We start from the raw sequence: 16,207 nt of genomic DNA on the forward strand, positions 1-16,207 counted from the left end.
ATATGTACCCAGTTTCAATATCGAAGATACTTATTTCAATTGAAAATAATATGTAGGGAAATAAAGAGCCCATTTACAAAATTAACAACAACATAAATCACACAAGAGTAAAGTAAAAACTTTACAGGACTAAAGGAAACTCTACTGAGAGGTATGAAAGAGTTGAACACATAAAAATCTTTTTTTGGTAAAATGACTAGTTTTTAAAACAATGAAAATTGATCTATATGAACCCTTAAAAGAAATAATAATAGTATTTTTTGGAACAAGATATGCTGGTATAAAGTTTTGAAAAAATTAACTAAATAACTAATATGCATGAATAACCAGGAGAATTTAAAAAAAAAAATAGGATAATTAATATAGCCCAACACCAACAGATAATACAATGTATTATAAAATTTTAGTAATTAAAATGGTGACATTGGCACTGGAGGTCATAGATCAATGCCACATTATGGTGACTTAGAAAAGAACCTCAAATAAAAATGTGCTGTTTATATAAACGTTCCCCCAAATTGGGGGTGGAGGGGAAGTAGCTAGCTCGGTAATTGTGTTGGAATAGCTCAGTCTGCAGCTATGTTGGGAGAGCAAAGAAAGCTTCATATTTTCTCTACTCATCCTGCCAAAACTCATTACAGATGGATGAGACTTAAAGGTAAAAATAAACATATGAAAAGGGTCTCAAGTGTAATCCTTATTAAAGAAATGTAAAGTTAAAAGTTAATTATGGGGTTAATTTAGTAATACATATAACTCAAACAGACAGGTTTTCTGACCAGAAGTCCACTCTAAGAATTTATAATAATGATATACTTGTACAAGTATGCCACATATTTTTTACCCAAGAATGTTCATTGTGGCATTATTTGTAAAAAGAAAAATGTGGCCACAAACTAAATCCTTATGCGGTCATCATTAGGGCCGTTTGCCAAATGTTTTCAGTTCTCCAGCCTTTGGGGATTCTGGCATGGTATTCATCGGCTCGCTTGTGGTTAGGTTGGATTATGTAACTAGTTTTGGCCAAGGAGTAGTAAGTGGAAAATGTATGTCATTTCTACACCCAAACATTTAATTACTGGTGAGAGCTCTCAGAGCCCCTCTCCAGCACCGTGACCTGTAATGTGCACGATGGTAGTTGCTCCAGCAGCAGAGGCCCCTGTGTGATTGCAATGAGCAGTCACACACGTGAAATATGGGTGAGAAGTGAACTCTTTCTATTTTCAGCGTATGAAATTTTTGGATTGTTTTATAGCTTAATGTCATCTATCCTGGCAATGCACTGCCTATCAACAGATCCTAATTAAATAAATTATACCACTTCCAAATTTTGTAATTCTATGTAGTGACTAAAAACAGTTAAAACTCCTCTTGTGTTCCTGTGGAAAAATCTCCAATATCTCATGAATATGAACATATCTTCCAGGTAACCCATTTTCTTTCTTTCATGTATGTAGACACTATTTGCACTTTTTGATGAAATTAGTGTATGTTCTCTCCCCTCCCCTCTATCACTCAATGAGAGCAGATTATACAGTATTTGCCTTTATAGCTTTGACTGTACCCAATGTTCTCATAGTTAAGTTTCTGGGCCCTGGAATTAGGATATCTTGGTTTGAAGCTAATACAGACTAATGTACCCTTGATACGTTATTTAAAGTTTCAGTTTCATTACCCATAAGACAGATAATAAATGTTTTTTTCCCTTAGGGTTATTATGAAGGTTTTTCTGAGATAACTAATGTAAAGTACTTGGTACAATGCTTGGAACATAGTATATACTCAGTAAATGTTAGTTAATGTTACCTGTTTTCTCACCAACTTTTTTTTCACTGACTTACAGTTGCCCCTGTTTTATTTAAATTAATTACAATGCTAATGCCAGCTTTATAGTGGCAAATGTTTTATCATTTATGATAGATGGATGTTTTATTTTCTTCACACTAAAATGTCAATTTGTTTCTATGAATATATTTAATAGGAAACATTTAAAAATGAGGCAAATATTTTATATTAAGCATTTTCCTACTATTTAGTTGAGATATTGTATTAACTTTAAGGCAGAAGTTTCTGTGGTTTGAGATGAAAATGATCACCTCATAGAAAATTCTACATCAACAAGGTTCATAATATTTAGATTCAGCTCTATAACCATTCTTCCTAAATTTGTTTTCACCTTATTCCTATAGTTACGTAGATTCAGTGTTCACTGCATGTCTTTTTGTTATAGATTTTGCATTCATCTTTCAGTTATGTGAGTTTCTTTAAAAAAGATTTATTGCCTGAACATTAGAATGTTTCTATGGGTGGTGTTGTTTTATATTTGGACTCTTGAGAAAACATTTTAGTTTGTTGTAAAATATCGGGGTTTTATTTGTAGGCATTTCACTGTCTTCTAGCACTGATTGTTTTAGTGGAGAAGCCTGAGACCTGCTATATTTTTATTTTTTAAATGATGATGTTTTTACCTGTCTGCTCAAAGGAATACTTTTCATGAAATCCACTTTACTAGGATATATCTGAAGCTTAGTTCTAGGCTATGGTGTCTTCTTTCTAGCTATACATTCAATCTCGCCACCCTCCCCCCCACCCCCCTCCGCCGAAGTCTTTTCTGAATTGCGGTTGATTTAGTTGGAAGTTAGGTAAGAGGCTAGCCTTAAGCCAGCTAGCCCTCTCATCAGAGAAACCATTTTAATTATTTCTGTATTCTCTGAAAAAGCTTGGAAAATTGTGGAGCATACATGGTAGGATGTTTCTAATTAATGTGTGTAGGTGTCCTTCCTTTAGAACTTCCAAAGATTTCATTTGGTCAACCCTTGCTAAGTATAAACTAGTAAATAAATTTTAATCCCCATTTGAGCCGTAATGCAATAAATCACTCTTTTCAAGACATAGCATTATATTAAGTGAAAAAAGTTTATTGTAGGCTTATGTATATTTTTTCAAATTTACAAAACTGTCAAAAATTAAATAGCACTATTTTAAATGATCAAATAGTTTATTTGAGCTCCATCACATGTAATAATGTGATATCCTGAATTATTCTTTTGCATAGACACATCAGATTTCCTGTTGCAAGTCATTAGTCATCCTTGAATCGCATCTGAATTAGTTAGAAATTAGGGGACCTCAAGGTAGCAGAATCATTAATGTAGTAGAAACTTGTTAGAGGTGATGGTATTAAGGACGGGAATAGGTACTTTATAAATATCAGCTTGATTTAATTTTTAGCATGAAAATAAGCCTGTGATGCATTTTGAATGTAGAGCAGGGCCAACTTTGTGGGGCCCAGTGCAAAATGAAAACACAGGACCCTTGTTTAAAAGTTATTAAAAATTTCAGGTCGGTGGCAGCAGAGTATTGGACAGAGTGTGGGCGCTCCTAAGCACAGAGCCCCGAGTGCCTGCACAGGTGCACACTGTGAAGCTGGCCCTGCTGAGGAAGCAGGAGTGACGGTACCACTAATCAAACAAAGCTCAGAGTAACAAGCTGACTGGTTTTTTAAAGATAATACATTTTTAGCTTTGAACATCTGAGTTTAAGCTTCTGATGTCAAGCAAAGAGAAATGTGGGCTGAGAGCTTAAAACAGTTTACACTTGTACCTTGAGTTATCAGCTCAAAAGTTTCTATCTCAATTTTTCCCATTTATAAAGTAGGGCTAATAATAGTCTGTCTACATTATAGGGTTGTTGTAAAGATCACATGAGTTAATATATGCGAATGTCTGGCACATAGCAAGTGCTCCATGGGTTTTTGGCATTATCCTCGTGGTTGTGGCTATTGTTGTTATGGTGACTTGAGGTTGTGTCATGGTGGAATCCCCTCCATGAATAGAAGAGTCATAAGAAAAGAACTTTGGACAAAGTTTGATGTTGAAAGAAGAGATTGTAAAGGAGAGGGGCAAAAGAATGGCTTTAGGGGCATATTGTGTCATGGAATAATGAGGGGCATATTGTGTCACGGAAATCAAGGGAGGGAAAAGCAGCAAGTCAGTTATTAAAGGACTTTTTTTTTTCTTTGAATGGTTTGAATTCAGAGTGATCAGGACAGAAGTCTGATTATAGGAAACTAAGGGGTGGGGAGAATGTGGAGTTAGTGGGTACAGACTTTTCTCTTAATAAGTTTAGAAATGAAGGGAAGTGGTAGCTTGATGGAATGGAAGACCAATTTAAGTATACTCTGTCTCCCACTTAGAAGTATTTTTTTATCCGAGGAGAATGTCAGCTCCAGGCCTGAACTGTGGACATCACTCAGTGTTTATTACACAATGAGTAATTTCATCCTCAAAAGAACCCAGCATTATTAGGATCATTCAATTATTTCATTTTATTTTTCAGTGACAGTTGACATTTAATATTATTTTATATTAGCTTTAGGTATGCAGGATAGTGGTTCGACAATCATAGTGTACAAAGTGATTCCCCGGATATCTCAAGTACCACCTGGCATTAGGATCATTTTAGAGGTGAGGAAGCCAAGACAGATACTGAGCCATCCCTCTAGCTGCAGATTGCACCACTTTTAAATTTTTTAATATTTTTTGAATAACACTGTCTGAATAAAGACCACTTGTGAGAAAAATGTTATGTAATTCATTTTAATGGTCCTCAAATTCATGGAACTGTTAAGTGATGAGACAGGATTTAAACTCAAATTTAATTGGCTCTAAAGCTGGCTTACTACCTAGAGATTTGTGAAGATGGAAACAATGGCAGGAAAAAGCGAGGCAAGGCTAGAAGTGTCTTGTTGAAATGCTAGATGAAATGATGTCCCACTGAGCAGTGAGTGAGGCTAAGGAGGAAAGGTTCTAGGTATTTTCATCACAAGCATTTTTTTTTTTTTGCCACGAACATCTTGGCTGCAAGCCTTTTTGCTGAGTAACAAATTGGCTTGAAGGCAATTTCTCAAAGATAAAATAACCAATTGATGGTTTGGTTTACATTTGACAGACTTAATGTATTTTAGCTAGTTGTGGGTTTGGTTTCAATTCTCCATTAACTAAATTCTTGCAGTATCCCCATTGTTGTCCCATATAATAAAAGCCTAATATGCTAAGTGTCCAGTTGTCTGGTCATCCGTTCAACCAATCAAAATGTAATATGCTAATGATATGCTAAGGCCCTCAACTGCTCATTGTGATGTGCACTGACCACCAGGGGGCAGATGCTCTAACTGGTAGGTTAGTTTGCTGCTGGGGTCTGTCCGATCGATCGGGACTGAGCATGATGGGCCAGACATGTCCTGGAACCCTCCCATGGTCCCTCCCTGGCTGGCCAACCTACCACGTCCCTCCGGCCCCAGTCATGTACTGGTGAGGTCCCTCAGCCTGGCCTGCACCCTCTTGCAATCCGGGATCCCTCAGGGGATATCAGAGAGCTGATTTTGGCCTGATCCTGCAGGACAGGCCGAGGGACCCCACTGGTGCCCAAATTTGTGCATCGGGCCTCTAGTATTATATAAAGCTTAGCCCAGCGGTTCTCAACCTGTGGGTTGCAACCTCTTTGGGGGGTCGAACGACCCTTTCACAGGGGTTGCCTAAGACTATCAGAAAACACAATATCTAATTACATATTGTTTTTGTGATTAATCACTATGCTTTAATTATGTTCCATTTGTAACAATGAAAATACATCCTGCATATCAGATATTTACATTATGATTCATAACAGTAGCAAAATTAGTTATGAAGTAGCAACGAAAATAATTTTATGGTTGGGGGTCACCACAATATGAGGAACTGTATTAAAGGGTCGCGGCATTAGGAAGGTTGAGAACCACTGGCTTAGCCCTCTTAATGGTCTCTACAGTAAGGAGTAGACATGGTGATCCTAAAGTAGTGGATGACAAGTACTATATATGAGGCCAGATTTTATACTATGTTGGAAAAGGGTAATGTAGTTTGCAAATCCTTTGGTGTGCACAGTCATCCCTTCCACCATCAACACCAAAAGTTTACCAAGCTATGGCAAATAGGAAAGGTGTGGCTACTAATTCTCAACAGTTTCAAGAGCATTAATTTTTGCTTCTTTGAAATTGATCTCTCTCTTAAGGAAGGAAAAATTAGTACCTAAAGTGAAAAAGTATGAAGCTAAACTAGGAGACAAATCCACAGCCTAAAAAGAAAAGTACAGTATAATACTGTGAACGGAAAGACTTCCGAAACAATATATGTTCATTTTTCGCAATTAGGTTTTTAAAATTTTGTTATTAATTTCTCATGTTTTATTTTGTCCTTTTTAGTGTCTCTTATTTGTTGTTATTTTATCTTTTACGGTGAAATTGCCTTATAGCCAATTAGTTGTGCCTCGAAAATGTTTTCAGCATTTACAGTAAACATGCTTAGGTCGGGAGATACCAGACATGTGGAGGAGAAGGGCACAAGGTGAGAAAATGATGCTTAGCCACCACCCTGTTCACAAAAAGATGCTGAATGAGGACAGTTGCTAGGCACCGAGGGACTAGATTGGTAAAGGAATGAACATCTGTTCTTTAACAGTATGGGTGGGAGAATGGTGACAGGGTAGAAGGTGTTGGTTGAGAGGTTAAACGCCTGGCTTGAAGCTACTTCAGCTCTATGGTGACCTGTGCTGACATCAACCAGAGATTTGGAGTGGAGATACCATGAAACCAGTGCCCATGAAAGGAAAAGTCCTGAGAAGGATAACGTTGCCATTTTTTTGAAAGGAAAGCGATTTATTTGGTGGACATGTGCATCATGGTAGAAGTTAGGAGAGCATCATGGAAAAGCAGAGAGGATCAGTCTAAGAGTTAGCTATACGTCACCGATGTCAAAGGAGGGGAGGTATGGCTGTGATTGTCATGTGGTTGGAAAGTGTGTTGACTGTGTTATTCTCAGTTAGTATGATGGCCTGGGAAAAGAAGTGGCCTTTATTAAAGAATATCGTAAATAATGACAAGTCACCTGGAAGAATTGAGATGAAAGGTTGGAAGTGGATTAAGATCCTGGGCTTTGAAGGCAGACACATTTATGTTCAAGTCTCAGGCCTGACACTTTTTAGCTGTGTGACTTCAGCTCTGTTCCCATGTCTTTAAAGTTTGGTGAATCTATTCCATGAGGTGGCGGAGGGGAAATGAACAGATAAGGCATGTAAAGCACTTAAAGAGTAAATTCTCAATTTGTATTTTCTATAGTGACAAGCAGCATTGCGTTTTCCTGGTTAAACATGCAGGCTGTGGAATCAGACATCCCTGATATGGTCTTAACTTAGCAATTTACAATCTGTGTGACTATAGGAATAGTTATTCAAGCCCTTTAACCATTTGTGAACTCATCAATGAAGTCAGTAGAGTATGATATTTACTAAGATTATGAAAATGCATGTAAAGTATTTAGCACAGTGCCTGACATGAAACAGGTACTCAATATGTATTGAAGTATTAGCTTTTTAACCTTAATAATGAATAATAGTAATTATTAGTATGAGGCAGAATCAAGGATATTAATCTTTATTTAAATACTTTATATTTGATCAGTCTATAACTGGCATTAACTAAAATAAGTACTAAGGACTCATTTTTAAAAGCAAGTATTTTGAATTGTCCTTTTGATTTTAGTTCATTGGAAATCCTGGGATTCACAAATGTGGATTAAAAGTAATTTCTTCTATAGCACGTTTTCCTGATGCCTTAGAGGTGTTATCTCTGGAAGGTGCTTTTGAATCGGTGCTTCAAACACTGCAGATGTATCCGGATGACCAAGGTTGGTACAATTTGAACGCAGGGTTTAAAGTAGATTTTTATAGGCCTTTAGCTGCTGGTGGGGTGTCTTTAAAGTTTTTTCTTTAGTTTTGAGATTTAAAACATTTAATATTGTTTATTTTCCCCCTATTCTTCTAGAAATTCAGCGTCTGGGTTTAAGTCTTATAGGATGCTTGATTACAACGAAGAATTTAATCCTAGGAACTGAGAATCTGCTGGCAAAAATTCTGGTTTCCAGTTTGCAACGATTTAAGGATATTACTGAATTACAGACTAAAGTATGTGCATTATCTTGAAGGAAATTTGATCTTGTGCAGATTTCTCTTTCAGAGCAGTTGGTATAATTCCCACTTAATGGAGATATTCTAGTTAATTGAAAACCATCTATCATTTTGTAATATTTTAATTATAAAAGGGGAAGAGAATTGGATTGAATCTCTAAAGATCCTATGTTTCTTCATTAAATCTCCAAGACCAGCTTGTTTATTTGCCATTTGTCTTTTCCATGAAAGAACAGAGAGTGTGCTGAAGAGAGTCTAGGTAGCTGAGCTGCATTTGCTTAGAGTTTGTATAAATAGAAGTTATAATTATTCTGAAGTTTGTCATTCTCTGTGTTTTGTTGTGGGCTGCTTACCTGTAGTATTTTTGCTCCTTGAATTTTTTTCTTGCAGTGAAACAATATTAAAAAATTTTTTCATCAAGCAACATTTAAAATATGATATATAATCAATCACTGTTTTTATGAGGAATCCAAGATACTGCCTTAGGGTTAATTAAGGCAAGATTTAAGAAATACATTCTTTCAAGTTTCCCCCCCCCCCCTTTCGAATGTTGGGAAAACAAATAGTTTCTTTAAAATTTCTGCCCTGGTTGTGGTTTTCAGTAATGGAGTTCACAACTTTCATAAACCATGCTCAGCAAATAGTTTCACAAATGGAATAAAAATGTCTCAGCTCTAACCTTTGCAGAGACATTATTAGTAAATGAGATAATGGATATAAAGTTTTCAATTATAAAGTGCTGCTGAACACACAATATTCTTAGATTAAAAACAACAATGTGCTTTATAAATATGCTCTTTATAATGTGCCTCTACCGAGACTGCTTAACGCCAAGGCAGAATTGGTTAAAAGTAATCCAAGGGGAAGTATATGGTTTTGTGCAGGTATGGGACTCTCAGTGACTCAGTGTGAAGTCATCTGGGCATAAATTCTAGGCTCTCTATAGTAGAGGTTGCAAACTATTGACCTCGTGCATTCAACCTGCCAACATACTTTATTTGGCCGGTTCAGTGTTTATATCTTTTTAATTTGAACTAGGTGCCTTCTGCACATTCATTCGCATTACCTGCTTTGCCGCTGCATTTGAGTTTGCAGGGACCTCTGCTATAGAGGTGGGTGGACCACATGTCCCTTAGACCTGCATAAATTAAGATTATGCCTCTTATCAAATATTAGGAATTATTTATAGGAACTCAGCATCTTAAGTGCTCAAAATAATCATTTTAATATTTTGATGATCTTAATAATATATGAAACTGAAGGATGTTAAACATTTAAAAAGTTAAGCTGATCTTTGGTGAGTTTACTCACACTAAGTAATAGAAAAGACAAAAAAGTTCATTCTTTCCTTCAAATCTCGCCTGGGTGGAGAGCCCAGAACTCTTAGAAATATGCTTAGGTGGTTCTAAAAAGGAATGGCGTGACTGATCAGTTCTTTCTAAATAATTTGCTTCAAGGATGTAAACTTCAGAGTGCCTTGAGAGCTTCTCTCAAATACACTGAACGTGAATGAAATCCAAGGGCTCACATTTGTCTCTGAGGTTAAAATTTCAGAAGAAAACGCAAAACGTTGGGGGAAATGCTGGGTTATCTATAAAACCCAATTGCAACCTCCTAATAAAAACATAATTTTACTGGCCTATTTGGGTCTGCAACACTGCAGCCTGTGATGTTTCCATCCCGATGAATACCTGGCTTGCATCGTGTAGCAATAGCTTCAGTCAGGGATCTTTAAAAGCGAAATATTAGTGAATTAGGAGTTTTTCCTGCTTTGCTAGACAACGGTTTGTTAGCGTTTTATTTTCTGTGTGCCTGCTCTGTTTCTTAGTAATGAGAGAGCAAGGTGTATTTATAGGATTATTTCAAGGTTTGTAGCTTTAAAGTACAAACCCCCAACATATATCTACTTAGTTGAGCGAACAACTCAGGTTTTTAGTATCAGATACACGCTTTTTTATATTATCTATTTATTCTTTTTTTGCTCATAATTGCTTATGTTTCCATTATTATTTTTGGTCACACTTGCAGGGATTTCAGACAGTCTTGACCATGCTGGGACGATCAGAGTCTTTTTCCAAGCTGCTGGTGCATTATTCCTTTGACTCAGTAATATTCCATCAGATGTCCTCCAGTCTCATGGAGCAGAAGGATCAACAGGTACCAAGTTTCTCCCCTGTGTGCTAACTGTCATGTATTTAGCCAACTCTAATCCTTATTTCCATTCTTTTTAGTTTCTAAACCTTTGTTGCAAGTGCTTTGCAAAATTAGCCATGGATGATGAGTTAAAAGGTGTGATGCTAGAGAGAGCATGCGATCAGAATAACAGCATCATGGTTGAATGCTTGCTTCTGTTGGGAGCGGACGCCAATCGAGCAAAGGAGGGAACTTCTTTAATTTGTCAGGTAAACTTTCAAGACGACACTTGTTTTATTCTGTTGACGCTGCCACTGTATAGCTTTTACTTACACCCCATTATTCCTCACTACAGAATTGGCCAGTTTATTGCACAACTCCTTGTGATTTGTAACAGGAGTTTCGTTCGTGGAATTTCAGAGGTAATAGGGTCCTTAGGCATTGCTGTCGAATCCTTCATTTTACTTGTCTACCTACTTTGTTAGGTTGATTAGTAACTTTTCAGATGTTCTCCTGTGCATCTCTGTACGCATTGTTCAGCAGCCGCACTCCCTCAACCCATGGCTTTATTTGGTATTGATCATTTTTCAACCATTTTGTCTTCCTTTTCTATTTCTTTGCCTAGAAAGTTCTCCCCTCAAGTTTATTGCATGTGGCCATGTAGGCTGGTACCGAACACCTCAGGGGCCTCGTTCACATCCCCTGCAATTGCTCCCCCACAGTTGTGTAGCACTGTGGTCCTGCCTGCCTTCTCTCCCTTCCCTCCTGCACTGAGCAGACACATCTATTTAATTGTTCTACTTTCCTTTAATTTCTAACGCAAATTCTCATTCCTGGATAAAGCCCTCCTCACACTCCCCAACCTCCAGACAAAATAAAGATTTACTTCTTCTGGAAGGCCATGACAATTTATGTACACTTCTTGTACCTCTTGTGAGTTGTCTGAAAGTAGAAATGTACAATGTCCAGTCCTCAGTATGATTCAGTAAGTATTTAGTAAAGTGCACTGCATGTTTTTAAAAGTCTGTGTGTGTGGTATAAATTTTAGAGTCTCTGATAGCATTCAGGTAGTAACATGTATATTTTCTAGAAATTTAATAAACAATCCTACCAAAGCAATTATGTAATGATTTAATATATATTATTAGATGACCAGCAGAGTACTGTTTTCTAATAATTTATCTTTAAAGTCTTTATTTAATTTCTCACTTGCCTATGGATTCAAATCAGTTTTTTCAACTGTGAGATTAAGTTAGTACTAATTAGCAATCTGCATAAAAGAAAACTAAACCTGTTACTCATTTTCATGCAGAATTAATTTATGCATTAAAACCAAATAATCAAATTTAGTCAAAAATTTTAAAGCTAGCAACATTAAAAATAGTTGCTTCTCTATTTTAAAGGTAATTAAATCATTCCCCTCAATAATTTAATGTTTTTATTGTGTATCTCTTCTGATATGTGCAGATCATTGCATTTATGTTTTTGGGTATTCCAAGAACTTAGAAGAATCTTCCCCTTCATTTTTTTTCATTGGGAAACAACATACCTAAAAGCACATGAGTGCAGGTACTCTACATTTTCCATAGGAAGTGCATTGTACTTGTCTCTCAACTTAACCAACTCTTTCTATACAAAAAGATTTTTATTTTTCTTCCCATGTTCTTTTAAACTTAATCGCTTATATATTATTATTTTTTTAAAAATCAGATCTTTAAGTGGATGAGTGTATTCACTTTAAAGAATTTGTCCTAGTTGTCAAATTTTTTAGCCTAACAAATAATAAATTGTGATTATATTGGTGGATAGATTGATTGAGCATACCTTATTGTGTACAAGTGCAAAATGAGATAATCAAGGCTGTTTATTTATTTGGCAATGCTGCATATTTAAGGACTAGTCAGAGTAAGGGTGAGTGATTCTTGTTAGGCTTTCCGAGGAGATTTTATGTTATAACTAGAGGCTCAGTGCATGACATTCATGCACTGTGGAGGGGTGGGGGTCCCTCAGTCCAGCCTGCGCCCTCTCATAGTCTGGGACCTCCGTGGGGTCCTTAGTGCTTCTGTGGAGGTGGGAGAAGCTCCCACCACCATCGTTGCACTTGCCAGCCATGAGCCTGGCTTGTGGCTGAGCAGCGCTCCCCTTATGGGAGAGCACTGATCACCAGGGGGCAGCTCCTGCGTTGAGCGTCTGCCCCCTGGTAGTCAGTGTACGTCATAGTGACCAGTCCTTCCATCATTTGGTCGATTTGCATATTAGCCTTTTATTATATAGGATGGGCATGATTGATAGAGAAGAATATGGAAGATTAATTCTGGGTATAAAAATGCATGAATAGAGACATGAAGATAAAACTCTTCAAATCATGGTGGGAAGAACAAGTATAATGAAGTCTGAATAAAAGTATACACACTTTTGTGGTATTCATGACACCTGGGCACCGCTCTGTGTTCTTTCCACAATTTAACCCTCTTCACATCCTTAGGAGTGGGTCCCAGTTATCTCCATTATTTGGGCAGGAATTGAGGCACAGAGAGGTTAGGTGAATTGCCTGATAACACTTCTCCTGGTAAGTAGTGCCTCCTTAGTGTCTGGTTTAATTTTTTTTTTTTTTAGAGTTTGACAGAAAAATTCTTTAATCAAAACAAGTTTACATGTTGATACGGCTTAACTAGAATAATCTGTACAAATTTTGATTGTACTAAAGTCCAAACAGATGTAATAGCAAGAGTTCCTTCAAAACAGTGAAACTCCAATTACTGAAATAAGTTAATAATTGATGATAAAAAAGTATCTATAGATGAAAACAATTATCCGAGAAGTCAAAACATACAATGCATGGCACATGCAAACACTGACGTATTAAAAGCCCCTTTCCCATATTGATAGTTTCAAAGAGCTACTAAGAACTACCAACTGACCTATCACATTATCTTAGAAATGCCATCTGTTAAGTGACCCTTAAGTTCTGTGTGTAAACCTCGGTTCGCCCTGATTTAGTCCATATATGTGAATATGCAGGCTATCAAAAACCACTCCGGTTCTTGCTCTTGCCGCGTGCTGGTGTTGGAGGACTCTCCCTGCTTCAGATTTACCAACAGCATGAATCAAGAAAAGTTAGCCAAACTTCAGGCTCAGGTCCGGATAGGGGGCAAGGGTACAGCTCGCAGAAAGAAGAAGGTGGTACATAGAACAGCTACAGCTGATGACAAAAAACTTCAGAGTTCTCTAAAAAAACTGGCTGTCAATAATATAGCTGGTATTGAAGAGGTAAATATGATTAAAGATGATGGAACAGTTATTCATTTCAACAATCCCAAAGTCCAAGCTTCCCTTTCTGCTAACACCTTTGCAATTACCGGTCATGCAGAAGCCAAACCAATCACAGAAATGCTTCCTGGAATATTAAGTCAGCTTGGTGCTGACAGCTGCTTAACAAGTAGGAAGTTAGCTGAACAGTTCCCTCGGCAAGTGTTGGATAGCAAAGCACCAAAACCAGAAGACATTGATGAGGAAGATGATGATGTTCCAGATCTTGTAGAAAATTTTGATGAGGCATCAAAGAATGAAGCTAACTAAAATCTTTTCTGGTTTTTGGAAGTTGGCATGGACTAGATTTAACAAATCAGCTATGTGGTTCCAAAGTTTTACAGACACGGAGAACATCAACTGTTACTAGTTCAGTAATATAATATTTTGTATATTAATAATGCTGTTTGTTCAGCATTTTCGGTCATTTGATTTTGCATTTTGCACTTCCTCCCAGGATCTATTCTTTTGGTCAAAATCCAAAGTATTGGTGCAGTTTGAGGGTGTTTTGATTTTTAATTCTTGTTTTCTTTTTGTTTTGTTTTTTTGTTTGGGGTATTTTTGGTGTGTGTGTATTTTTTTGTATGCGTGTGGGTATGTGTGTACACAGTGGAGCGCAAATTGGAAAACAGTTCTATTTATCCTCCTCTTTTCCCAGAATAAATAAAACAAATCTTTACAAAAAAAAAAAAAACAAAAAAAAAAACCACTCCTTTGTCTTCTTGCCTCAGAGCAACTGATGTTCCCACTCTTTGCAATCCTGTCACATGAACCACACAGAAATAAAAATCCCCTCTGATATAGCCATGTTTTCACATAGGTTAGTTTTGTTATATGGTATTTACTTTTATTTATTTGCATGAGTATCATGGATTGTTCTCCAATTAAAAAGATACTACTTAGTGACTTATTTATTTATTTTAAAATATATTTTATTGGTTTTTTACAGAGAGTAAGGGAGAGGGATAGAGAGTTAGAAACATCGATCAGCTGCCTCCTGCACAGTCCCCACTGGGGATGTGCCCACAACCAAGATACATGCCCTTGACCGGAATTGAACCTGGGACCCTTTAGTCCCCAGGCCGACGCTCTATCCACTGAGCCAAACCTGTAAAGGATCTGAGGTGGCTGAACCCTAGAGCCAGGTTCATTCCTATATACACCCACTCTGCTCTCTGCAGGAAAGTCATGCGGCTTCACTGAATTCCTAGCCACGGAACTAAATTACCCTCTAAAGTTAACATGGGTTTTGTTACACCCCATTTGTTTGTAGAACAGTTTGGATATCATACAAAAAGGCATAGAGACCACATATTGTTACAAAGCAGCCGGATGATTTAGCACAATGTAGACCATGGTAAGATTAACTTTAGGGAGAAGAAGGGAGAAATTATATTGAAGTAACATTTATCTATCATAAAAATACATAACTTCTACAAAACCCACCAACAGTGGAAAGACAGTCTGATAAATTCAAGGTCTGTAAAAACTATGCACAAAGCTCATGATAGTTGGGAAAAGAGGAAAGGTTTATATAAGTAGTCGTTTTAAAAATGTAACTTTTTTTCTATTATCAAGTACACATGAGCATACACACACTAATTGAGAATATTCTCCAACCACTGTCTCAGAAGCAGTTCAGCATTTCCTAAATGGATTTCCCTCACATTTACTGTATAATGTAGCTGTTACTCCTGTACAAGCACAAGTAAGTAGTGTTTCCTTTGAAACAAAGACCATGGGATTTTATCCCTCAAACAAGTTTTAAACATCAAAACCGATGCTTATAAAAATTTAAAATTTTCAACAGTCTGAATATTTCAAATTAAAACTATTACATACTTCTCAAATGTTTTTTATGTTCCAGGTGTGTCAACCTCCTTATCTAGCGTAGCGTCCTGCGGAGATAATTTCAGTCTCTCTCTGCACTGGACGGCTTTTTCTTACCGCCGCCTCGGCTTTGCCTTCTTCGTTGCTGTCTCCATTATGCTGTGGTTGATTTCTGTCTTGAGCATCCGATCCTCCATGTATAGTCTCTGAACCTGTTTGCTCCTTTTCGAGACTTTGTTCCCTGGATCTTTTCTTCCCTGGATCTTTGGTTTTATTTCCTTCCCCGTGCTGTCTTTGTTTGGCAAGAGATTTATTCAGCACTCCTGTGATTACAGAATCTCCTTCACCAGCCAAAAACGTGTTCTTAAACTTGCTGTACAACATTGTAGACGTTTCCATGATAATCCGACTCACTTTGAAGCGCCATTTTTTCCCCTAGTGTTGTAATCACCTCTTGTTTCTGAGCTTGTTGCATTCTGAGCTGGTGATGCAAGTGCATCCAAGGCCTCAATACACCTGTCCGCTGCTTTAATCTCTTGTCTACGCAGCAGATTCATGGTAGTCGTGTTGCTGGGTTGTTCATTCATTCTCAAATGCTTATTTCAAATATTTGGTTTGGATTGACGACTGCATTAATTATAAATTAGAAGATGAGATAGAAGATTTCAAAAGATAATAAATTATACTTTTATAAACTGATTATATTATAAATTATCTTAAATTATTATTTAAATATAAAACTGTATTTAAGAGCAGTACTTTTTCCTCTCAGGAAGTTGAAATTACTTTTATAATTTTCTTTTGTCTAATATACTTTCTTTTTTATATGTATTTTATTGATTTTTTTACAGAGAGGAAGGGAGAGGGATAGAGAGTTAGAAACATCGATGAGAGAGAAACATCGATCAGCTGCCTCCTGCACACCTCCTACTGG

At 36.9% G+C, this 16,207-nt stretch overlaps 1 protein-coding gene and 1 pseudogene across 3 annotated transcripts in view; both read left to right on the plus strand.

Moving 5' to 3' along the window:
* LRRK2 (leucine-rich repeat kinase 2) overlaps nucleotides 1-16,207 on the plus strand; it is a 127,984-nt gene that overhangs the window by 40,721 nt on the left and 71,056 nt on the right. For both annotated transcript variants that reach the window (XM_005881685.2, XM_014529570.1), the window contains 4 exons: nucleotides 7,577-7,721; nucleotides 7,859-7,998; nucleotides 10,030-10,158; nucleotides 10,233-10,403. In XM_005881685.2, the coding sequence (XP_005881747.1) occupies nucleotides 7,577-7,721; nucleotides 7,859-7,998; nucleotides 10,030-10,158; nucleotides 10,233-10,403 (585 nt within the window). The remainder of the gene's footprint in view (nucleotides 1-7,576; nucleotides 7,722-7,858; nucleotides 7,999-10,029; nucleotides 10,159-10,232; nucleotides 10,404-16,207) is intronic.
* On the plus strand, nucleotides 13,183-13,870 carry LOC102257056 (annotated as a pseudogene). The gene has a single exon (XR_001359722.1). The product of XR_001359722.1 is annotated as a transcription factor BTF3 homolog 4 pseudogene (transcript).

The sequence above is a fragment of the Myotis brandtii genome, unplaced genomic scaffold, assembly GCF_000412655.1.
Source record: "Myotis brandtii unplaced genomic scaffold, ASM41265v1 scaffold686, whole genome shotgun sequence".
Lineage (NCBI taxonomy): Eukaryota > Metazoa > Chordata > Mammalia > Chiroptera > Vespertilionidae > Myotis > Myotis brandtii.